The 24,895-nt window shown below is 46.5% G+C and overlaps 2 protein-coding genes, 1 long non-coding RNA gene and 1 other non-coding gene across 9 annotated transcripts in view; 2 read left to right on the forward strand and 2 right to left on the reverse strand.

The window, feature by feature from the left end:
- ITGAL (integrin subunit alpha L) overlaps window positions 1–19,429 on the reverse strand; it is a 42,730-nt gene extending 23,301 nt beyond the window's left edge. For 2 of the 6 annotated variants that reach the window (XM_011290524.4, XM_006942148.5), the window contains exons 1-11: window positions 19,228–19,429; window positions 18,075–18,177; window positions 17,285–17,379; window positions 17,106–17,173; window positions 15,607–15,724; window positions 15,351–15,481; window positions 14,076–14,221; window positions 8,209–8,344; window positions 7,904–8,054; window positions 3,540–3,613; window positions 3,327–3,459 (exon numbers count right to left, since the gene is read on the reverse strand). In XM_011290524.4, coding sequence (XP_011288826.4) covers window positions 3,327–3,459; window positions 3,540–3,613; window positions 7,904–8,054; window positions 8,209–8,344; window positions 14,076–14,221; window positions 15,351–15,481; window positions 15,607–15,724; window positions 17,106–17,173; window positions 17,285–17,379; window positions 18,075–18,177; window positions 19,228–19,282 — 1,210 coding nt within the window. In that variant the 5' untranslated portion in view covers window positions 19,283–19,429. Of the gene's footprint in view, window positions 1–3,326; window positions 3,460–3,539; window positions 3,614–7,903; window positions 8,055–8,208; window positions 8,345–14,075; window positions 14,222–15,350; window positions 15,482–15,606; window positions 15,731–15,990; window positions 16,187–17,105; window positions 17,174–17,284; window positions 17,380–18,074; window positions 18,178–19,227 lie in introns of those variants that run through there. The other 4 variants (XM_019820691.3, XM_045047617.1, XM_045047619.1 and 1 more) reach the window with 4 other exon arrangements.
- LOC109495204 (40S ribosomal protein S27-like) lies at window positions 5,741–6,176 on the forward strand. Its single transcript, XM_045047620.1, has one exon. The coding sequence runs from the start codon at window positions 5,793–5,795 to the stop codon at window positions 6,045–6,047; it is 255 nt and encodes an 84-aa protein (XP_044903555.1). The 5' UTR covers window positions 5,741–5,792; the 3' UTR covers window positions 6,048–6,176.
- TRNAQ-CUG lies at window positions 10,261–10,345 on the reverse strand. Its single transcript has one exon. It is a non-coding gene; the product is annotated as a tRNA-Gln (tRNA).
- Window positions 18,303–24,705, forward strand: LOC102900657. Its single transcript, XR_442137.4, has 3 exons — window positions 18,303–18,510; window positions 18,839–18,899; window positions 24,337–24,705. It is a non-coding gene; the product is annotated as an uncharacterized LOC102900657 (long non-coding RNA).
- Window positions 24,706–24,895: the final 190 nt, after the last annotated feature.

Genomic DNA, 24,895 nt, shown 5'->3' on the forward strand with positions numbered 1-24,895 from the left:
GTAAGGGAGACTACACATTTGACTTGTTGTTGCTGTTGTTTTTACTTTATTGTTTTGAGAGAGAGAGAGATCGGGAGCAGAGGAGGGGCAGAGGGAGAGAGAGAGAAAGAGAGAATCCCAACCAGCGCAGAGCCCGACACAGGGCTCCATCTCATGAACTGTGAGATCATGACCTGCGCCGAGATCAAGAGTCAGAAGCTTAACCAACTGAGCCACCCAGGCGCCCCTACACTTCTTAAAAATCAAAAAATACAATGAGATATATTAGCAAGAAGAGTGCAAAATCTGCGCGGACATTAAAAATAGAGCAGGAGACCTGAAAAAAATTTGTTTGAAGTTATCACTCCAGGCTATCTTCCTACTTCATTGCTAGTGTGTGCGGCAAGGTTTTCTCGTTGCTGGAATGTCTGAGGAAATGCTGCAGGAAACCGGACCAGGGATTGGGCTCGAGCCAGGATCCACCTAGTAGGAATGCTCTGATTCAAGAGATGACTGACTCAATTTCATCTTCTCTACTTAGAGTAGTTGCAAGTGAGTGAGAAAACAGAGACAACCGAGATGATATGGCGCAGACAGGAAGGGCGAAGAGGCTGAACCACTTTCCCATTCATTCGTGAACATTCCTGAAGCACAGGGGTTAGGAACTTGTCCTTTGAAATCAGAGACGAGGTTATTATTCCTTGTGCTGATACTTCCTAGCTGTGTGATCTTGAATCGATTATGCCTCGCCACTGAGGCTCAGTTTTCTCGTCTCCCATCCAAGTACTAACCAGGCCCGACCCTGCTTAGCTTCCGAGATCAGACGAGATCGGGCACCTTCAGGGTGGTATAGCCGTAGACTCAGTTTTCTCATCTAAATAATGGGATAATAGGAACCTCATAAGGTGGTTTTGAGGGTTAAAGAAGACCACGGATATAAAATGCTGTGCTATGCTAGTGATATCTAAACTAAGATCTGAAGGATAGTGGCATCACAGGCACCCAAGATTATATTTATTTTTTATTTTTATTTTTTTAGCAGGAGTTGAAAGTTTTCTTTTTGAAGTATAGTTGGCACAAAGTTATATATACGCAATCATATACCTATATATACATATAAAATACACATACATATATACATATATATATATATGTATATATACATCTATAATCACATCCTTCTGTCCCTCCCTCCCTCTCTCCATATATATATTATATATATATGCAGTGTGTGTGTGTGTGTGTGTGTGTGTGTGTCTAATGTGACAGGTGCTTAACTAGAGATTAAACTTTGGGTTATTTCTTCTTCAGTGAGTGAAACTGCCAGCTAGCTTGCAATATACTGGGGGACACAAAAGCACCCTAAAGGCACTAGGGTAGAAGCTATACGGTAAGTGTGGTGGTTACCAGCACAGACTTTGGGGCTACACTACCTGGGTTCCACCTACTAGTTTTGTGACCCTGAGCAAGTTATTTAAACTCTCCTGGGCTCAGCTCCTTCATCTATAAAATAAAGGTAATAAAAATACTCGCAGGGTTGTTATAAGAATAAAATGAGATAAACTAAGATAAAATATGTCAATACATCCCATGCACTTAGAACAGTGCCTGGCAGGGGCACCCGTGTGATGCCTGATGCCCCTGATGCAGATGGCTCAGTTGGTTGAGTGTCCAACTTAAAAAAAATTTTTTTTTAATGGTTTATTTATTTTTGAGAGAGAGAGACCAACAGAGTGTGAGCAGGGGAGGGACTGAAAGAGAGGGAGACATAGAATCCAAAGCAGGCTCCAGGCTCTGAGCTGTTAGCACAGGGTCTGACGTGGGGCTCGAACTCATGAACGATGAGATCATGACCTGAGCAGAAGTTGGATGCTTAACCGAGTGAGCCACCCAGGTGCCCCAAGCGCCCAACTCTTGATTTTGGCTCAGATCACGATCCCAGGGTCGGGGGATCGAGCCCTGCATCAGGTGCCGCACTGAGCATGGAACCTGCTTAAGATTCTCTTTCTCTCCCTCTGCCCCTCTCCCCGACTCACATGCTCACTCGCTCGCTCTCTCTCTCTAAAATAAAAAAAGGAAACAACAAGAAAACAGTGCCTGACACATAATACTCAGTAAAGAATATCGAAAGAAAAAAGAAAAAATTGTGGAGAGCAGTCTCCCTCAGAAGGGTAGATGAAAGGGGCACCTGGGTGGCTCAGTCGGTTAAGCGTCTGACTTCAGCTCAGGCCATGATATCATGGTTTGTGGGTTCGAGCCGCGCATCGGACTCTGTGCTGACAACTCAGAGCCTGGAGCCTGCTTCGGATTCTGTGTCTCCCCCTCTCTCTGCCCCTCCAATGCTCATGCTCTGTCTGTCTCTATCTCTCAATAAGAGGTAAATGTTAAAAAAAAAAATGTACCCGGGATTTAATTTATGGGTAAGACGCAAAGATGACACAGAGAGGTTTGCTGCCATTGAAAGAAGTTTATCATGCACAGCTCTCCATAGCAGGAGGCATGGGCACGACAGGCCATGCAGGGCCACGTGGCAGAAGCACCAGGGTCAGTGAGGAAGCAGAAGGAGAGAGGAGAAAATGGCCCAGAGCCCTTATTGTGCTTTTGGTAGGAAGGAATGTGAGGTAGCATAGGCCAGCTTGAGCAAGCTTAGGATGGGATGGTTTGAACAATGTTGGCCGGCTCTGGTCTATAGAGCTGGTCCTTGGCTGACTAGAGATTTAGGTCAGGGAGAATATAGGCTTGGTGTGTGAAAGTTATGGTAAAGGAGGTGGTTGGGAATACAGGCTCAGGGCTGGCTGGTTGGCATGTGGAAGGCCTGCTCACGGGTCACTTGTTTACTCTCTGTGGGAACTAGCTAGCCCTGGCAGGGGCAGTCTCTCCAGGATTCATAAGGCCTCAAGATGTCCAAGCATCAGGGTCACCTGGGTAGCTCAGTCAGTTAAGCGTCTGACTTTGGCTCAGGTCATGATCTCACGGTTTCTGAGCTCGAGCCCTGTGTCTGGTTCTGTGCTGACAGCTCAGAGCCTGGAGCCTGCTTTGGATTCTGTGTCTCTCTCTCCCCCTCCCCCTTTTGCACATTCTCACTCTCTCTTGCAAAAATAAATAAACATTAAAAAATTTTTTAAAAAACCCGCTGTCTAACCATCATAAAATACACAAAATAAAAACATGATTACTACACAGCAGAGGAGCTACTAGGGGAAAAATTAAGAATGTTACGGCTGTATTTAAACTCTGAGTTTGTTCATGCTGGTTGCTTAATTGCTTTCATTATTATTTTGAAAGTTGGTCTCAGTGACTCTGGCCCCTAAGATCAAAAGAACCCAGCAGAAAAGAAAAGTACTTACCTAAATATCCTGCTCTTGCTTCTGGTGTCAGCGGTTCATTCCCAACAAATCTATCATCCTGCAGTTTGGCATCCATGTCTAGAAAGCCCCCAGCCCAATCCTTGGCTCCGACTGCCCCCACGACACCATGACCCTGCCCAGGGAAGGAGACGAGCGGGATCAGCCACATTCCCATAACGTCCGCCAGCCCCCTGCTTCAGGCCCGCCACTCACCTGGCTGAGGTCAGCGCTGATCCCACTGGAGGACAGCTCCATGTTGAAGGATGTCAGGTCCTGTTTGCTCGTGCCTGGGGGACAAGGTAAAGAGCATGGGTGGACCCCCAGGGAGCAGCAGGGACAGTGATACTGGAGAAAAGACTGAGAAAGAAGCATGGGACCGACCTTTGGACACAGAAGGAAGAGCCCACATCACAGTCAGACTGGGCAGTGACTTAGGCACAAGTGCACAAGCCCCAGACTCGGCACAGCCAAGATGGAGCCCTGGAGTTCTGTTCCCGCTCAGGCTTCCCCGCTGCAAGGGCTGGAGCCCCCACCCCTCCTGGCGAACCAGACTGATTCTCCCCTTCCTGTTCTTCCTCCAACACATCACCAAGTCAAGATGGTTCTACCTTCAATGCGTCTGCCCCCTTCTCTGAAGGGTCACTATTGCCGCCACAAGGGTCCAAGCCACTCTGCTCCCTCGCCTGGCTACTGCAGCAGCTTACTTACTTGGTCTCTGACTTCTTTCTTCTTGTCATGTCTATTTTCCACAGAGCAAGCTGGAGTAATCTTTCTTTTTTTTAATTTTTTTTTATTTTTAACGTTTATTTATTTAGTTATTTTGAGAGAGAGAGAGAGAGAGAGAGAGAGAGAGAGAACAAGCGGGGGAGGGCCAGGGAGAGAGGGAGAGAGAATCCCAAGAGGGCTCTGCACTGACAGCAAGGAGCCCGATGTGGGGCTTGAACTCACGAACTGTGAGATCATGACCCGAGTGGAAACCAAGAGTTAGACGCTTAACCCACCGAGCCACCCAGGCGCCCCTGGAGTAATCTTTTTAAAAAATGTATATCAGACCACACATTTCCCTTTCTTAAAAAGCTCTTCATGGGGCGCCTGGGTGGCGCAGTCGGTTAAGCGTCCGACTTCAGCCAGGTCACGATCTCGCGGTCCATGAGTTCGAGCCCCGCATCGGGCTCTGGGCTGATGGCTCAGAGCCTGGAGCCTGTTTCGGATTCTGTGTCTCCCTCTCTCTCTGCCCCTCCCCCATTCATGCTCTGTCTCTCTCTGTCTCAAAAATAAATAAACGTTAAAAAAAAAATTTAAAAAGCTCTTCATTACTTGCCATTGCTCTTTGTTGTTTATTTAAAAAACATATTTTTAAATGTTTATTTATTTTTGAGAGGGGGGAGGGGCAGAGAGACAGAAGGAGAAAGAATTTCAAGCAGGCTCTGCACTCTCAGCACAGAGCCCAATTCAGGGCTCAAACCCACAAACCATGAGATCATGACCTGAGCTGAAATCAAGAGTTGGATGCTTAACCGACTGAGCCACCCAGGCACCCCTGCCATCACTCTTTAGATTAAAACCCAAGCTACTGATGAGGAAATGGAAGGCCTTTGCCTCTCTCTCCAACCTTCTCTCATTTACTCACCACACTGCTATCACCTTGACCTTTTTCTGTTCCTCCAGCTTGCCTGCCCATCCCCCACCTCCGGGCCCCTGAGCTGATGATAAGGCTCTTTGCCCACATTCCTCACATGGCTGTTTGATTCTCATCTTTCGTGTCTTGGCTCAAATGTCATCTCAGAGTGAATTTCACCTCCATTAAAGAAAACAAAAAGGCATCTAGAAAGGCCTTCCTTGAAAAGCCTATCTATAGTGGCTTCCCCCACTCCCCCATAAACCTTTCTATCCAACTTATTCATTTTCTTTATAGCACTTATCATAATCTCTAATTATCCTGTTTGGTTTTTTTTTTTTTCTTTATCCAACCCGAATATGAGCTCCATGTTGACACTACCCCTGAGTGCCTTGTTCACGGCCCCCGGTACCTGGTTGGTGCAAGCATGAATTAATACAATGAAAATCATCCCACCAGCCTTGCAAGGCTCCTGAGAGCAATGAATTAAATGATACAGATAAACTGTCTATTACCTGTAAGCTTTCAAGAAACGCACTGATTACTGTGAAGATTTGTTCATTCACTCTTAATAAATGTTTAGAACAACTAAATATTTGGTGCCACGGATACAACGGTCAAAAGGCAGACACAATGCTTGCCATGACAGACCTCACAGTGTGGCGTGGGAGGCAGACACGGAGCGGATGATTCAATACAACGGAAGTCTCGGGGGCCAGGATAGGGAACACACAGCCGTTACCACGACACCCAACCTAGACTCGAGTTCAGTGAGAGCTTGTCAGAGGCAGGGACATCTGAAATACGATCTGGAGACTTTCTGGCAGTGCTGACCTGCCCAAGAGAACATGCCTCTCGCGAAGGACCTCCTGCCCCCGTCCCCGGAAGAGGAGGAGAGGAAGCCCAAGAAGAAGCGCCTGGTGCAGAGCCCCAACTCCTACTTCACGGGCGTGAAGTGCCCAGGATGCTACAAAATCACGACCATGTTCAGCCACGTGCAGACCGCGGTGCTGTCTGGGGGCTGCTCCACCCTCCTGTGCCAGCCGACAGAAGGACAAGCAAGGCTCACGGAAGGATGCTCCTTCAGATGGAAGCAGCACTAAAAGCCCCGAGTCAACATGAGTGGGGAACTATCCCAACAAACAGATTTAGGATTAAAAAAAATAATAATAAAATAAAATAAGATAGAATAGAATAGAATAGAATAGAATAAAATAAAATAAAATAAAATATGATCTGGAGCATGAGGAAAGGCAGGCCAGGATAGGGGATCAGAGCTCGATTTGTACACAGCCTACGAGGTACCAAGCACTTTGCTAAGCAGTGGTTAGGGCCTGAACTGTGTTCTGTAAAAAAAAGATATTTTCACGTTCTAACCCCTAGTACTTCAGAATGTGGCCTTGTCTGGAAATAGGGTCTTTGCAGTGTAATTAAACTAAAATGAAGTCATTGGGGTAGGCCTTGATCCAATATGACTGGTGTCCTTATAAAAAAGGGAAATTTGGACACAGAGAGACAGACACACACAGAGAGAAGATGGCCAGGTGGCAAGAGGGATGCAGCTACAAGCCAAGGGATGCTAGGGACTGTGGGCGAACACTGGAAGTTAGGAGAGGCAAGGAAGCACTCTCTTCTAGAACCATCAGAAAGAGCACGCCCCTGCCGAACACTTCATTTCTGACTTCTGGGCTCCAGAACTGCAAGATGGTAAATTTCTGTTGCTTTAAGCCACTCAGTTTTTGGTGCTCTGTTACAGCAGCCCTAGGAAACTAAAACAACAGTTAAACCTTCCAGTGTTGTGACATTGGTATTATCCCCATTCAGCAGAGAAAGAGCCTCAGGGAGAGAAACTGACCTGGCTGAGGTCACACAGCACAGGCAGAACGGATTCTTTTTTTTTTTTTTTAAAGTTTATTTGTTTATTTTGAGAGAGAGAGAGAAAGAGTAGGGAGGGGCAGAGAGAGAGAGAGAGAGAGAGAGAGAGAGAGGAAGAGAGAGAATCCGAAGCAGGCTCCACACTGTTAGCCTGGAGCCTGATGAGGGGCTCAAACTCATGATCGTGACCTGAGTCAAAATCCAGAGTCAGACACTTAACTAACTGAGCCACCCAGGCCCCCCGACAGAGTGGATTCTTGAGTGGTCTACCCAATCCCGTTATATATACATAGCTTCGGGGAGCCTGGGTGGCTCAGTCGGTTGAGCGTCCGACTTCGGCTCAGGTCACGATCTCACGGTTCATCGGTTCAAGCCTCGCGTCAGGCTCTGGGCTGACGCCTTACTCAGAGCCTGGAGGCTGCTTCAGATTCTGTGTCTCCTTCTCTCTCTGCCCCTCCCCTGCTCGTGCTCTGTCTCACTCTGTCTCTCAAAAATAAATAAATATTTTAAAAATCATATATACATTGCTTCTTCAACTGAACTGAACACCAAGCCTGTGTCCTAGCAAAGGGGCCTTGCCAGAAAGAATCATGTACCTTTCAGCAGACTAGGATTCCTGGGGAATTACCCTCCCAAGGCAAGTGTTCTATCCAGAGGCTACAGTCAAAACCTTTTATTCTGGGCCAAGAGGGCCCATGGGCTCCCTGCGCTCAGCCGCTGTCCACTTGCCCATCTTAAGTAATTTGAAGATAAGTAAAAATGAGGGAGCTGGCAGAGGAGGGGGAGGAATTATAGTCTTTCCAGAGCCCTCGGTTGACACCAGCAAAATAGGGGTCAATTCTGGCTCCACCCCAGACCAAGCTGAGCTTTCCAAAGAAGATGGAATTTCAGAGGGAAACAGAGGCTGGTCCTTAAAGCATCCTCTCCTAAATTTCCTCCTGAGGTCCTATTCCAGGAGAGCTCTTGACACAGCGTTAGATACTCCATAAGCGCGCGTTATTATTACTGTGTCTCTAGTCTGATGTCCCAGAAGTGTTTCTGTAAACAACTTCCCAGACTCTCTCTCCCCGGGTCAGCCACTCACCCTCAATGGCATAGATCTTCTTTTGCAGCTCAGTGAACAGATCTTTAAGCTTCTCGAACGTGGCCAGAATCTTTACGAACTCCTTTGCAGGTTTTGAGGCAAACTTGTGGAGCGTTTCCTGACTTTCCTTGGTTTCAAAATGCTTTCCGATCTGTGAGGGAGTAAAGAGTGGAGAGCTGGCATTCCCAGAATCACAGACCAATTTTCTAATATTTTCACAAAGCCCTGGCCCCAAGGAGAAAGGGGAGTGGGGGTTCAGGAACAGGAGAGGAAAGAGGGGACAAGCCAGGAGCCAGGGCCCGTACCCCAATGATGTAGCGGATGATGTCTTTGGCTGAGTCAATGTTCTGATCTGAGTCAGTGGCTTCCCCGTCAGTGATGATGATAAGCACTTTGGTGGCATCTGGCCGGGCCCCCCGGTCTTGCTGGAACACCTCTTTCCTGTGTCCAGGAAGGCGGGCGATGTGAAAGACTCCTCCAGATCATGGTCCCCCTGACTCATCCAGCTCATTAAGTCACTGTCCTGCTGATTATGCAAAAGCCCTTCTCCCATCCCCCAGGCAGGTATTCCCAGCCTTCAAAGTTCTCTTCTGAACTGCCTACCTAACCCTACCTCGCCCTTGCTGCCACACCTCTCCTCCCGACCCTGCTCTTCCACAGAATTCTGGGCGGCCAGGGGGCTGTCCCCAGAGCCCATGGGCAGCGATAGGGAGGCTTTCTGAGGAGCTATCTGGGCTTCCTACGCTCCAGTTCAACCACACGCAACTACTCTTTCACCAGTTAGACATGTTGGGGATCCAGGTGAGATTTCAGTGCGGAAAACGGGCTCCACGGCTGGAGAAAACTGGGAAGTCACTTTTCCAGAGCAAGCTAATCTAGCACCCCCTATCCACCCTGCCTCCCCCACCATCGCCAGGCCGCCTGTAGACCTCTGCTACAGCAAGTCTCCCAGGGGACTGAAGTGACTTGTTTCCATGTCAGTTTTCCCCAAACCGCGAGTTCCTCAAGGAAGGACCACGTCTGATTTGCTGCTGTATCCCTGGCTCCTGACAAGTAGGCACTCAGTGCATGTGACATAAAAGGAGGACGGGAGTACTGAATGTCGGACAGGCCAAGGCTCCAAAGTCCCACCTGTCCACAGCCTCCTTCTGAAGCAAGAGAGGGTGCCCACGGCTTCTGTTGGGAGAGCAGCTCTATGTGTACCATCTGATCCTTCCCACCCCACAGCCAACAGAGATGGACAATTAACCCAAGAGTAGCAGGTCTACAACCCCCGACTTATGACATGACCTGCTTTGGGAGCAGAAGCTCAAAGTCACACAGAGGGGCTGCGGCGGCAGGTGGAGGAGAGACGCAGAGAGAAGGGCAGGAGAGCCCCCTGGAAGCTTTAGAATGGAGGAGCTCTGACAGGCAGGGCTGAGACCCCTGTTCTATCTTGGATGCAAACTGTTTCCCCAAACTCTGTCCACACGGACATGGCCTCTCATGGCTGTTCATGGATTTCCACCCAGGTTTCAAATTTTTTAAAATGTTTATTTATTTTTGAGAGAGAGAGAGAGAGAGAGCAAGCAAGCACACGTGTGAGTAAGTGAGCAGGGGAGGGGAAGAGAGAGAGGGAGACACAGAATCCAAAGCAGGCTCCAGGCTCTAAGCTGTCAGCACAGAGCCCGACGTGGGGCTCAAACTCACGAACCATTAGATCACGACCTAAGCCGAGGTCAGACACTTAACTGACTGGGCCACCCAGGTGCCCTGATTTCCACCCTGGTTTAAACCACCATAACCTCTCATCTGGATTTTGCGGTAGCCTCCTACCTGGCCTCCCTGCTCCCATCCTTGCCCCCTCCACAGGCTAATAGCAGCCAGAGGGATCCTTTTAAAAACATAAATCAGATGATCACCCCTCTGCTCAAAACCTCCAATGGACTTGTCTTCTCACTTTGAGGGAAAGCCAAAGTCCTCACTATGGCCTCCAAGTCCCTAAGTACTTGGATTCCCAGGTTCTCTCTGACCTCACCTCCTACTACTTCCACCCCTATTTACTTCTCTCCAGCCACACTGGTGTCCTGGTTGTTCTTGGAGCCTCCCAAGCACATTCCCATCTCATGGCCTTTGCTATTCCCTCTGCCTGGGACAGTTTCCTCACCTTCAACGAGTCTTTGCTCACAGGTAACCTTCCCTCATCTTTCTACTGAATATTGCTTGCTTTTTCTTTTTTCTTTTTTAATCTTTATTTATTTTTGACAGAAAGAGAGAGAGAGAGAGAGAGAGAGAGAGAGTGAGAGCAGGGGAGGGAACAGACAGAGAGGGAGACGCAGAATCCAAAGCAGGCTCCAGGCTCCGAGCTGTTAGCACAGAGCCTGACGCGGGGCTCGAACCCACGAACCACGAGATCATGACCTGAGCCAGAGTCAGACGCTTAACCGACTGAGCCACCCAGGCGCCCCTGCTTTATTTTTCTTTATAAAACTTACATCTTCTACTATAGTATCAAATTGACTTCTTTATCCTATCTGTTGCATTTCCCTCCCCTAATACAATGTTGAACCTCGAGAGGGTAGAGATTTTTGTTTCAATTACTGCTCTATTCCCAGAATCTAGAACTCGGCATACATGGCCAAAACCAGCCCACAGCTTGTTTCTGTATGGTCCATGTGTAAAAAATGGCTTTTATCTATTTTTTATAAGAATTACAAAAACAAACAAAGAAGAATATGCAAGAGATACTAGATGTGGCCAGAAAGCCTAAAATATACTACCCAACTCTTTTCAGAAAAAATTAGCCAAGCCCTGGCCTTGAATACTGCCTGGCACACAGTCAGGTAGTCAAGAAATATTTATAAAATATATTTCTATGGCTGCTCCTTTTTGCTTCTACAGTTGACACCTTTTGGGGTACCTTTCCATCCTATCATGACCTCTTTCTCTAAGAAACTGCCCCCTTCCCACAGAGGTGGGACCCCAGAATCCACATCTGTGCTATGTGACTTTATGCCACAGAGCAGAGCTGGATGGACCCGTGGACACCTAACCCAGGCTCGGCCAATCAGATTTTCTCTCCTGGAAGCTGGAATTCGGGTTGCTCATCCGAACTGAGGAACTGAGGCTGCTATTTTTTCTATGGACATGGCTTGCCACGGACCCACCAAAGCTGTCCATAGACAGGGAAGAATGAAGCAGACAGGACAGGTCAAGTGAGCCCCAGAAGAAAAGAGGTGGAAACACATCTGTAGAGTCTTAAGGACCTGCATCACTTGCATGTGTAACTAATGCAAATTCAACTATACCTGCCCAGCAAAGGAATGAAAATGTGAAAAACAAGCATCATAGCACAGGAGGCCCATGCGGCTCTTTCAATGGATTTGACTGTGTGCCCAGGGGAGCATGAGATGGAAGATATAATTCTCTTATTCCCCAAATTGCTTCCATGTTTCCACGTTTCCAGTTTTCATAGCCACTTTAATGTTGAAAGATGGGCATTTCTGGCTCAGTCGGTTAAGCGTCGGACTCTTGGTTTTGGCTCAGGTCGTGATCTCATGGTTTCGTGGGTTTGAGCCCCGTGTCGGGCTCTGTGCTGGCAGTGTGGAGCATGTTTGGGATTCTATCTCTTCCTCTCTCTGCCCCTCCCCCATTCTTGCCGTCTCTTTCTCTCAAAATAAATAACTATAGGTCTTAAAATTTTTTTAAATGTTTCTTCATTTTTGAGAGAGAGACAGAACGTGAGAGTGGGTAGGGGGAGAGAGAGGGGGACACAAAATCTGAAGCAGGTTCCAGGCTCCGAGCTGTCAGCACAGAGCTGGATGTGGGGCATGAACTCACAATCCGCAAGATCATGACCTGAGCCAAAGTGGGACGTTTAACTGACTGAGCCACCCAGGTGCCCCAGGAAAGGTATTTTTTTTTTAATGTTTATTATTTCTGAGAGAGAGAGAGAGAGACAGAGCATGAACAGGGGAGGGGCAGAAAGAAAGGAAGACACAGAATGCGAAACAGGCTCCAGGCTCTGAGTGTCAGCACAGAAGCCCGATACGGGACTCAAACCCACGAACCATGAGCTCATGACCAGAGCCGAAGTCAGACGCTTAACTGGCTGAGCCACCCAGGCACCCCCAAGATAAGTATTTTTTTTTAATATACAATATGGGGGAGCGTGGCTGGCTCAGTAGAGCATGCAACTCTCAATTGAATTCTCAGGGTTGCTAGTTCAAGCCCCACGATGGGTATGGAGCCTACTTTAAAAAAAAATAAATGAAATGAATGAACGAATGAATGAATGAATGAACAAATAAATACATAAAATAAACAAACAAACGGGCTCCTGGGAGTTGTAGTTTGGTCCGCTTGTGCTGGCACTGCTATTGGCTCGTGCTAGCCTCTGTCTGTCTGTGGGCAAGCGCCACTGTGGTGTTCAAGAACAGCCCGTGGAAGAATCATTTGAAGAGGTGGTGATGAAGGTCATACAACAGGCGTGGACATGTTTGGATTTCCAACAGCTACGCTGCTGGATTGCCGTGGCAGATATGCCCCAAATGTAGCATTTTTCAGTGCACGTGAGGACAGAAGCCCAACACAAACACGTTCACTCCGAGGCCGCAGGATTCTGAAAGGGATTTCCAGAACCCTTTCAGAAGAGAGAAGCTGGAACAAAAATCCCCAGAGTCAAAGACACTACAGGAAGATTCACCTGGAGTGAGGCAGAGGGTCTGTGAGTGTCAGGGCTGTGGAAAATCCTTCAGGCAAAAAGGCAGTCTAACCTTGCGTGAGAGAATCCACACTGGTCAAAAGCCCTTTGAGTGGACCCACTGTGGATAAAGCTTCAGGGGCAAAGGCAATCTTGTCACATATCAGCAAAAACACACAGGAGAGAAGCCCTATCAGTGCAAGGAGTGTGGGACAAACTTTAGTCAACGAGGTAGTCTGGCCGTTCATGAAAAACTCCACACTGGACCGAAACCCTATGAGTGTGCTATTTGTCAGAGAAACTTCAGGAATCAAAGTAACCTTGCTGTTCAAAGAAGAGTTCACAGCAGTGAAAACCCCTATAGATGTGATCAGTGTAGAAAAGCCTTCAGTCAGAAAGGAAGCTGAATTGTTCACATCAGAGTCCACACGGGCCTGAAACCCTATGCTGCATACAATGCAGGAAGAGTCTCTACACCAGGAGGAATCGTATCTTGCAAGGCAAAACACACACAGGAGAGATACCCTATCTGTGTGGCCAGTGTGGGAAAAGCTTCACTCAGAGAAGGAGCCTGGCTGTGCACCAGCAAAGCCATCCACAAAGACTCACCCTTTGATCACTCTCGTCACAGGAAGTTCTCTTCATGAATTAAAAGTGCAAAAACCTTCAGATCAAGCAACTTATCCAATTCTATGGGATGAACGGTGACTCCTTCAGAAAGACCATCATGGGGTAGGGCAAACTGATTTTTCTCCTTTCCCCCAAATGAGTATGAAAAGTAAATGTCTTGTTTATTGCCCTTAACAATAACAACAAAATAAATAAAATACATAATATGGCCCTTCAACACACTCCAGCTACATTCATCTAGGCCTCACTTTAAACACAGCCATCTGGCATCTGTTTTCTGTCTGTGCGTCCTGTCCCTGTGCTTTAATAAAACCACCTTTTTTGCACCGAAAACAACAACAACAACAATAACAATAAAGCCATCTGGTCCAACTCTGGGGGAAAAAAACTTCTATAGTAGATTTAGGAAATCAGGATATGCTAATTTCCAACGTGGACTTGAATATGTCGAATTTTAGAACAGTTCAAGGAATTCTTCAAGGACAATTTTGACTATCAGAGATTTTTGTTCACACACTGACTCCAGAAGCCGATCACCATCTATGATGGGACTCTACCATGGCTTCCATGTTCACGATCACTTTCCAAGTCTTAATTCTAGTCCCTCACGAGGTCTGGCCATACTCCCTGCCCCAAAGGTTTATGAGCTATCCCTGCATCCTCCCAAGAACTGCCCTGGGGGATTTAGTTCGTATAAAGTAGGTTTCTGTTACTTACAATTAGAAGAAACTGTACTAAAATAGCTCCACTTGAATTCTTCCAATAACCCGCCCCTTGCTGAGCCCACCTGTTGAGTTCCTACACCCTGAAACGTGAAGAAGCCAACAAAGAGTGGGCTCTCTCCTGCACAAGGGGACTCACGTGACATAGTTGATGGCATGAAAGGTATTGGTCAACAGCCGCATATGTTTTACTTTGCCCAGCAGAGCATCAGGGTTCTTCACCCTAACATAATCCAAGAAACCAAATTCTGTTTTGCATTCCGTGGAAAACTGAACCGCAGCAAACTAGAAAAAGAAGAAATGAAACGGCATTACATATCCCTTCCCACGTGTCTGTTCCGATCTATTTCTTTTATTTAATTAATTAACTAATTAATTAATTTTAATTTACATCCAAGTTAGTTAGCATCTAGTGCAACAATGATTTCAGGAGTAGATTCCTTAGTGCCGCTTACCCATTTAGCCCATTCCCCCCTCGCACAACCCCTCCAGCAACCCTCAGTTTGTTCTCCATAGTTAAGAGTCTCTTAAGTTTTGTCCCCCTCCCTGTTTTTATATTATTTTTGCTTCCCTTCCTTTATGCTCATCTGTTTTGTATCTTAAATTCCTCATGTGAGTGAAGTCATATGATATTGGTCTTTCTCTAATTTTGCTTAGCATAATACCCTCTAGTTCCATCCACGTCGTTGCAAATGGCAAGATTTCATTCTTTTTGATTGCCAAGGAATACTCCAATCTATTTCTTATCCGAGACCTGGGGAACCCAACTCCACATCCCTGCCTCAAAGCATTCTTTTGAAAATGAGGTAATATATACAGAAACACAGAAATAAAATTAAATAAGCCTCTGATCCCTTACGTCGTGCTGTCTGCTGAACTCCTATCCTCTGGGTCAGCCTGCCTCACCAGTGGGGATGGCTTCTAGTAACCATATTTGTGCTGAATGACCCTGCTAAACTGACTACAGCTGGTTGGGCCACAGAGAGAGAGCCACTTGACTGAGGCTAGGCCAGTCAGAATCTATTCTCCGGGAATTTGGAATTTGCAGAGGGAGGGGTTGGTTGAGAGGCAAAAAAAAAAAAACAAAACAAAAAAAAAACAAAAAAAACAACCCATCCTCCTGAAACCTTCACATGTGAACTTGGGAGCTTTCCACAGTCTCATGTGATCCAAAGAAGCTGAGGGAGCTAGTCTGCAAGAGAGAAGAGGGAAGCAAAAGCCAAAAAGAAACAGAAATGAGAACTAAGGAAAATCCTACAAGCTTTTTACTTCCTGGTTCTTGACTCTTCCAGAGATCCAGTTACACCGTGGCTTTAGATTCTGGAGACACCTCATGCTAAATTTTTTTATGCCTTAAGCTAGCTCAAGTAGGCATGTATTGCCTACAAACAGAAAAGCTAATTAATATATTTACCTGATAGGAAGAGTTGCTGAGTTTCCTCATCACATCCTTCATGAAGTCCAGAATTTTCTGAAATTCATCTTGCTGCAGGCTCATTGAACCATCAAACAGAAATACCAAGTCTACGTTGCCCTTTATACATTCTACAGAGGCCAGACACAAAGGGACTTAATGAAGTGTCTCCATGGCTTGGCCTGCCCATGCTGGTTCCCTCGTATGAGCAACCACTTGGGAGAGATTTTTACCCATCAGATCCCCAGCTCCTTACCCTGATAACCAGGATGACTTTGCAGCACAGGACCCTTCAGATTCTGGTCGAAAAGGTAACACAGGCCACTCAGATAAACATTCTGGTCACATGTCCGAGACAGTCCAGGGTCACAGGCCTGAAGGAAGCAAAGGTTAAAAAAAGAAGGGTTAGGGCTTCCTTTTCCTGTGTGTCTTTTGGGCATCATCAGTCAAGAACAAGAACCTTCAGAGTCATCATCCCCTATCCTCACTCCCCACATCCAACTGGTTATGCCTAGAGCACAGAGTCTAAACTCTTGAGTTTGGCATTCATATTGTTTACAGTTGAGCACTACCCCACATTTCCAGGCCCTTCTTCTTCCATTCCCAATCACACATTCTGTGTTTAAGCCAAATCACTCACTATTCCCGGAATATACAGTGTTGTTTCTTTCATTTATGACTATCTCTCCTGCCAAGCTGCAATTTTTCTTGAAAGTCAGAGCTCATGTCATCTTTGTATCTCACTCCTCTGACCCCATCAGAACCCAGCACATCGGCTGGCATGTTAATAACAGCTAAGTAAACAAGCTCAAATTAAATACTGGGTAAATATTTAACTCAGCTAGCCTTCTATCTCTCACATACCTGTGTCAGAAGATGCTGCTGGGATGAACTGTAAAGACCAATGGGCTTACAATCAAATGGGAATTTGACTCCAATCCTGGCTCTACCTCTTTAAAACCATGTGACCTTGGGGCACCTGGGTGGCTCAGTTGGTTGAGCATCTGACTCTTGATTTCAGCTCAGGTCATGATCTCGTGGTTTGTGAGTTCGAGCCCCACGTCGGGCTCTGTGTTGACAGTGTGGAGTCTGCTTGGGATTCTCCCTCTCTCCCTGACTCTCTCTCTCGATAAATAAACTTGATAAAATATAAAATAAAATAAAACCATGTGACCTTGGCCAAGTCTCTTAACCTCTTTGGTTTTGCTTCCTCATGTGTAAAATGTGTATACTGATCCCTATCTACCCGAGTGTCTCAAGGGTTAAAAAAGATAAAGCAGTGATTCCCAAACGGCAGGCATTTGTGTACCATGGGACAATTTCTGCCATGTGGGTGTCTCAGGCATATTATTATTTATTTGATATTTTATTTACTTTAAATTTACTTTCTTAAAACTTTAGACTCATCCCAAGCAATTCAATCCAAGAAATCATGAATTTGATGTGTTGTATATTTTTCCTAAAAAAAAAACATTAAATAAAAATGTAACTATAAAACATTAAACGCTTGCATACCACCAAAAATCATCTCTGTACATCAGTGGTCACAGATATTTCATATTTGGAAAAAACTGATATTGGGTCTCAACAATAACTGGCTCATATTCAATTCTTAATAAACACTGATTGAATCAGAATCTCTCTGATGCTTTTAATCTTCTACAGGATCTTTATTCCATTTTCCTTTCTTCTTCTCAATCTCTCCTTAGCGTCAAGCTTCACTGGCTCTCATATCACACTGTACAAAATTCTTACCAAAAGGCTTCCCTTTGTGGCGTCTGTCGCCAGGGTCATTCCCAAGTACTTGGAGGTATAGTTGGAACCTGTAGACACCAGGAGATTGGGCTGGAGGAATTTAGGCAACCCAGGTGTGGTGGGCCAGCCTCAATTTCCCTGGGACACCATTCCTCCCAGTTTTCTCACCAGTTACTCACCATGCAGGCTGACTGGGATGCAGTGGCCAGTGCCTGCCTGGCACTGATAGAGGTTTCCAGTGCTGTTCCCCTCACCTGGAGCTCCTACGACAACCCTGATGAGAAATCTCGCCTGTGAGATTGAGTTGTCCCGTTTTTTACCCACCCACTCCCACCCACTGAGGGTTCAGATCCACAAGAATCTCAAAGCAATGCAGCCACTCCCTTTCAGGGAGGCTCCTCAGCTCCTACCCCTTCCCTGTGGAATCCCAGATAAGATAAGCCAATACGTCAAAATTCTGGAAAGTTAAGGATCTTTTTCCATTTATTGTCTAGAAAAACTGAGGTGCAGAGAATGATGTGGGACAATGTCACATTATGAGTTCGTTCAATCAGTCATCAATTCAAATTCAGTTCAGTTCATCAGTAGCATTAATTCAGTAGCATATCTACGACGTGCTAGGCTGCGGTATACGCTAGGGATGAGGTGGGGGAAAGAGAAGCGAAATCCCTGCCGTCAGGGAGCTCACTGTCTAGTCGGAGCGCCAGTGGGAAATCTAGGAAGCGTTGCAAAGCCTTTTAGGGGCTGTGATATTTACTCTTCCGTCAGACACTTATGTGGAGCTTTAAAGATGGGCTGTCCTCGTCCTATCTGACGGCTTCGCTTCTGTTTCCGAGAAATCCCACCCCGACTCCGTGAGACGGCAAGACCCTGGGGACCCGCTGGTTCCCCATCTGGCCCACCCGGGGCTGGGGTCCTGGCCGCCTGTACTGACTCCGCAGGGCAGGGAGGGCCTGGGAGGCAGCTCACCAGTCTCCAACCTGCAGAACGCGGTACCCAAAATGCCTCCCGGCTTGTGGGAACGAGAAGTTTTGCACGTGGCGGACTTCCAGGTTGTAGCTGGAGACCTGGGCTGAGGGAGACGGTGGGGGGGAGGGCGGGGGGGGGGGGGGAGGTGCGGTCAGCCACTTCCGCTGGCCAGCGACCCCGCACGCGCCCCCAGAGCCACGGGCGCCGATTGGCCGGCGCCCACGTGCCCTAAGTGGGTGGGTCCACCCACAAAACCCTGGCGTTGTCCTCTGCCGCCTCCGCAGCCAGCTGCCTACGCCCCAGAAGGAGCCGGACCTTTCCCCTTGGGCTTCCCCTTTGACTGCCTTGACCCCGGGGGAAATTTCGAAGGAGCGACTCCCTACTACCCAGAGCCCATTTGGCCTCCCTGCAAAGAAGGAAGGATGAGAAGGCGGAGGTCCGTGAGATAGTGGCAGATGGAAGGCGTCCCCCAGGCCGTGAGGTTGCCCCATAGCAGGGTGCATCTCCCTACACACCCACTTCTCCCTTGGGCCGCCGGCCCAAGATAATTAGCCTCCGGCCTCCTTCCACAGACTCAGAGTTTCAGGATCCCCTGATTTCTGTGAAGCTGCCTCTCATCTCATGCTCCCTTACCGCCCACACCACCATGCACCAGTCCCTTCTTTAGCTCTCAGATTCCCCCGTGCCCCCCCCCCCCCCCCCAAGCAGCCTGGGCATCCTCTGCAAGCCCCTAACTGTCCATTCTGGCCCTGCTTTCCTTCCAGGCACCAGGCTTATTTCCACAGCATCCTGGGATGGCAGAGATGCTGCCCGCCATTTGTTCAGGTGAGTGGACTGACCCCCAGAGAGGGCAGGCCCAGACCCCAGCCCAGCTCCAGGTACCCATTAGCCATCTGCCTTTTTCTAAGACCTCACTCCACATCTCTACTGCCACCTGTATCTCCCTTCTCTGTCTTTTCCTCCATACCTTGCCTCTACTTCGGACTCTCTTTCCTTTCCCCCTTTTCCCTTCAAGATTCCTGATCCTCACATCAGCTAAGGCCATTCCCACCCTTAAAGCCGCTGCTCAGTACTCCAGTTCCACAAAGCCCTGCCCTTCCCCTGGCCACAGACACATGTCCCCTCGCCGACCCTCCCCTGTTCCCTTGCCTACCAAAGAAAAGAGGCCCAGACAGCAGCAGTCTCACTACGATGGTGCAGGAATTCATCCTTCCAGCGGCCGCAGGGACCTGACCAAGGAAGGCTCCAGGTTCAGAGAGCCCTGGGGATTCGCTGACAACCCAGACAGGGTGGAAGAGGAAAATGACAATGCCCCAGGGCCTCTTGCAGTGGGACTTTCTCACAGAGGCGCCAGCCTGGTGACACTGGGCGGGGGTGAGCCTGTAGGGGTTGTGAAACCGCATGAGTTGAGAGGAAGTGTAACCAGGTTAGAGACATTTCCTGTGCCTGCTTGCATTTTCACATCATCCAGGAGCAGACAACACGGTAGGCAGATGACCACCTCTTCTGCCCAAGGCCTGCTGATCCATTGTCTTTCACCAACACAAACGGAAGACTCTGTAAAGCTCAGTAAAGGACTGGTCAAATAAACTGTGGTACAAACATAATGGGATGCCACCAAAAAAAAAAAAAAAAAGAGTAAGGAAAGAAATAAGGTAAAAAAAAGAAAAAGAATGAGATAGCTTTCTCTTCACATTGAAAAATGCCCATAATACCCTGTTGAAGAAAAAGAGCAAGTTACAGACAGTATAGTTAGTGACTTATTTTTCTTCTAAAAAACAGAAAAGCAAAAAAAAAAAAAAAAAATCCACAGAAAGGGAGAAAATATTTGCAAATCACATATCTAACACAGGACTTGTATCCAGAATATACAAAGAACTCTCGTAACTCAACAGTAAAAAGACAAATAACCCAGCTTTTCAAATGGGCAGAGAGTTTACATAAACATTTCTCTGAAGATGACATGTAAATAGCCACTAACATAGAAAAGATGCTCGGTATCATCAGTCGTTAGGGAAATGCAAATCAAAACCAAAATAAGGGGCACCTGGGTGGCTTCGTTCGTAAGCGTCCGGCTTTGGCTCAGGTCATGATCTCACTATTCCTGAGTTCGAGTTCCGCATCAGGTTGACAGCTGACAGCTCAGATCCTGGAGCCTGCTTCAGATTCTGTGTCTCCCTCTCTCTCTGCCCCTCCCCTGCTCACCCTCTGTCTCTCTCTCTCTCAAAAGTAAATAAACATTAAGAAAATAAATAAATAAATAAATAAATAAATAAATAATAAAATGGTGAGATTCACAGTACGTGAATTCCATCTTTAAAAAATGAAAAATATGGGAACGCAAGCTGGTGCAGCCACTCTGGGAAACAACATGGAGGTTCCTCAAAAAACTAAAAATAGAACAACCCTACGACCCAGCAATGGTACTACTAGGCATCTATCCAAGGGATACAGGTGTGCTGTTTCGAAGGGACACATGCACCCCTATGTTTATAGCAGCACTATCGACAATAGCCAAAGTATGGAAAGAGCCCAAATGTCCATCGATGGATGAATGGATAAAGAAGAGGTGGTAGATACATACAATGGAGTATTACTCGGCAATCAAAAAGAATGAAATCTTGCCATTTGCAACTACGTGGATGGAACTGGAGGGCATTATGCTAAGTGAAATTAGTCAGAGAAAGACAAAAATCATATGACTTCACTCATATGAGGACTTAAAGAGACAAAACAGATGAACATAAGGGAAGGGAAACAATATAAAAACAGGGAGGGGGACAAAACAGAAGAGACTCATAAATATGGAGAATATGAGGGTTACTGGAAGGGTTGTGGGAGGGGAGATGGGCTAAATGGGTAAGGGGCAGTAAGGAATCTACTCCTGAAATCATTGTTTCACTACATGCTAACTAATTTGGATATAAATTAAAAAAAATTAAAAATAAAATTAAAAAAAAGGAAAGCTGAATTCAATCTATAATATTTGGCAATTTATAGAGAGCACCCATAAAAGTGAATCACTGTGTCATGAAAGAAATCAGATGGAAAAATAAAAAAACAGAAGTTGAAATTGTTTGTGCGTGTGTGTGTGTATAAAAAATCTGAAAAGACACACAACCAAACTCCCAAACAGTGGTTACCTCTGAAGAATAACGTTGACACATTTCTGTATTGTCAGATCTTTTTTTACAATGAGGATGTATAAGTTATGTAACTAAAAAAAATACAAATAGTTAAAAGCACAACAGAATTGAGGAACTTGTCTTCGCTTATGGGAAAGTGGGAAGGACCTTCAGATTCTCCCTCTGTTGTGAAGAAATCCTGTTCAGCTTGCAAAGCCACTTTCAGTAGCTGTCCCTGGGGAAGGCTTTTGCAGACAGATTATCTATAATCTGCTGCTAGGCAGCTACAATGTGACAAGTTGCCTCCTAGTACTTAGATAATATCAGGTAGTCTTTTTCAAATTCAGTTAAAATCAGATTATTCAGACTGATTCCTTTGGTCCTCTGTGCAGTGGTTACGATTTACATCTGACCAAATTCTTTTCTATTGTTCTGAGATGACAAAAAAGAACATACACTTAAAAATTCAAACATTACAGGGGCGCCTGGGTGGCTCAGTCGGTGAAGCGTCCCACTTCAGCTCAGGTCGTGATCTCACGGTTTGTGAGTTGGAGCCCCACGTTGGGCTCTGTGCTGACAGCTGAGAACCTGGAGTCTACTTCAGATTCTGTGTCTCCCTCTCTCTCTGCCCCTCCCCCCCCACTCTCTCAAAAATAAACATTTTTTAAAAGTATAAAATTTAAAAAAATTCAAACATTACAGAAGCATGTAAAGTAAAAGGAAGAAAACTCTCTTTTAACATCCACCCCAACTCCTAAATCTCAAAAATAACCACTGGTAATAATTTAGAGCCATAGATTCTTTGTGACAAAAAAAAAAAAATGTCAGTTCTAATAATTAACCATACAGGTTGGACGTGTTTGGAAAAACTAATTATCTTCCCACAGAGCATCTAACCCAGAATTAATTGTCAAATCAGCCCTCTCCAGAGTAAAGGTTTTCTTCTAGGCCATCTTCAAAATTTAGATTCTTGAATCAGGGCTTATGTTTATAGAAACTTCAAGTGTATCTGTAACAACCCCTGGGATGGAAGGAATTCAGGAAATGATCTCAAAGTCTCTACTGCTTGGATTATAGTCTATGTGTGTGCTTCAGCAGGTAAGTATACTCATTTACGTATTTATCAGATTTTGTTTTTCAGTTTGTTAATTCATTTAATTTATTTATTAAGAGACAGCAAGAATGAGTGGGGGGAGAGGGGCAGGGGGAGAGAGAGAGAGAGAGAGAGAGAGAGAGAGAGAGAGGATCTTAGCATGGAGCCTGATGCAGGAGTCGATTCCACAACCCTGGGATCATGATCGGAGCCAAAATCAAGAATCAGATACTCAACTGAGACACCCAGGTGCCCCTGGTTTTCAGTTTAAAAGAGCAAAAGAACATTTTTTCCCCCTTCTGTTTGAGGGCTATAAATCTGAGGAAGCCTCAAAAGTACAAGGAAGCCCCAAGGATTCTAGGGAATCAGAGGTTCCATGTTGGAGAGAGCAGATGACTCCCTGAAGAGTTGGGTTGCAGACATCTGAGGCTGGGACCACGTGGGGAAGTCCTGAGACAGGATGTTCCTTGCACACTTGTGGGCGCGTGCGTGCACACACACACACACACACACACACACACAGTTCTTCCTTAGTCACAGGCCTTTATCATATCTCAAATAGTCTGTTCTCTGAGGGCTCAGTTGGGTCTCTCAGTTCCATTCCATTTGCCCAAACGCCCATCAGTTCTCACGGGAACAATTTACTGCCACTGTAGCTCTTCCTTTCTTCACTCTCCTGCCTCTAGAGAAGGTTCCATCTCCTGGGGAAGGTCCGTATTAACCTTGAGAAACCTGAGCTTGTCTCTCTTAGGCTTTGAAACCTCTGATGATTCTCCTTTTGCATACACACGATCATCTCCAAGCTTGTTGGCATGGCTTGCAAGGGCCTTGTTGCCTCTCTAGACTCTGTGCTCCAATTTAGTAAATGACTCATCAGTGTTCAAACAGATGAAGCATCTAGAGAGGACTTTACGAAACTCAAAGCATTGGCCTTACTGTCACCCACTTCTGAGGAAAGCAGCTGCAGTAGGAGCCTTCTGCTTGATGTTATCTTGGCTGCATCAAATGAGCAGTATGAAACTGACAGGCCAGGGGCGCCTGGCTGGCTCAGTCAGGGGAGCATGTGACTCTTGATCTCAGGGTTGTGAGCTTGAGCCCCATGTTGGCTGTAGAGATTACTTAAAAATAAAATCTTAAAAAAGAGTAGGAAAGAGGGACGCCTGGGTGGCTCAGTCGGTTAAGCATCCGACTTCGGCTCAGGTCACGATCTCAGGGTTCGGGAGCTTGAGCCCCGCATCAGGCACGCATCAGATGAGCTCAAGGCCTGCTTCTGTGAATATGAGCCCTGCTTAGGGTGAGCCCCACTTCTCTCTGTCTCTGTCTCTCTCTCTCTCAATCTGCTCCTCGCTCACTTGCACCTTCTCTCTCTAAGGAAGAAGGAGGAGGGGCACCTGGGTGGCTCAGATAGTTAGGTGACTGACTTTGGCTCAAGTCATGATCTCACAGTTTGTGGGTTCGAGCCCCACGTCGGGCTCTGTGCTGACAGCTCAGAGCCTGGAGCCTGTTTCGGATTCTGTGTCTTCCCCTCTCTCTGCCCCTCCCCTACTCACTCTCTGTGTCTCTCTGTCTCTCAATAATAAATAAACATTAAAAAAATTTAAAAAAAAAAAGGAGGAAGAGGAAGAGAAGAAAGAAAGAGAAAGAAAAAAAGAGAAGAGAAGAGAAGAGAAGAGAAGAGAAGAGAAAAGAAAAGAAAAGAAAAGAAAAGAAAAGAAAAGAAAAGAAAAAGAAAAGAAAAGAAAAGGAAATTGATCGTGCTGGCAGGGAGACAGCTAACCAAGGGCAAGGTAGCCTCAGATAGACTGAACCCAAAAGATGCCAGCTTTCTTCAGGATGGCTTAGTTGCTCCACTTACCAACTGTTCCATGAAAATGGACTCAAGCATATCATGTCACAGAGGAGTGACAAATGTGACCCTACGCTGGGAAGTTCTGGGGTACCCAGGATCTGTGCATCTAAGATGAAGCCAGCGGCCTGGATGCCTAAGCTCTTCCGTGTCCATTGTAAGGTAAAATGATTTCAAATATGTCTTATTTTTCTATAGGTCCATCTGTAAACGATGAGAGAGAATCTTCTCTTGCTCCGCGCAGGAGAGTAAACAAGCTTTTGTGTGCAGCCATTTCTCATCTTCATCACTGCTCATTCCCTGGCCCGAGCCACCATCACCTAGTGCCAGGATTTTGTGGCAGTCCCCTAACTGGTCCCCTGCTTCCAGTCTTGCCCCTGCTATAGTCTGTTCTCCATACAGCAGCCAGGAGGATCCTTTAAATATACAAGTCATGGGGCTGAGCCTGGATGGCTCCGTCGGTCAAGCGTCTGACTCCTGGTTTCATCTCAGGCCATGATGTCATGGTTTATGGGATGGAGCCCCATGTGGGGCTCTGTGCTGACAGCAAGGAGCCTGCTTGGGATTCTCTCCTCTCTCTGCCCCTTCCCTGCTCTTTCTTTCTCTCTCTCAAGATAAATAAATAAACATTAAAAAAATAAAATAAAAATATATGTCAGATCATGCTGCTTTCTTGCTCAAAACCTTTTGGTGGTTCTCCATTTCACTCAAAATACAAGCCAAAGTTCTCATTGTGGCCTTGAGGGACTTAAGTTGT

Source organism: Felis catus, chromosome E3 (genome assembly GCF_018350175.1).
Source record: "Felis catus isolate Fca126 chromosome E3, F.catus_Fca126_mat1.0, whole genome shotgun sequence".
NCBI lineage: Eukaryota > Metazoa > Chordata > Mammalia > Carnivora > Felidae > Felis > Felis catus.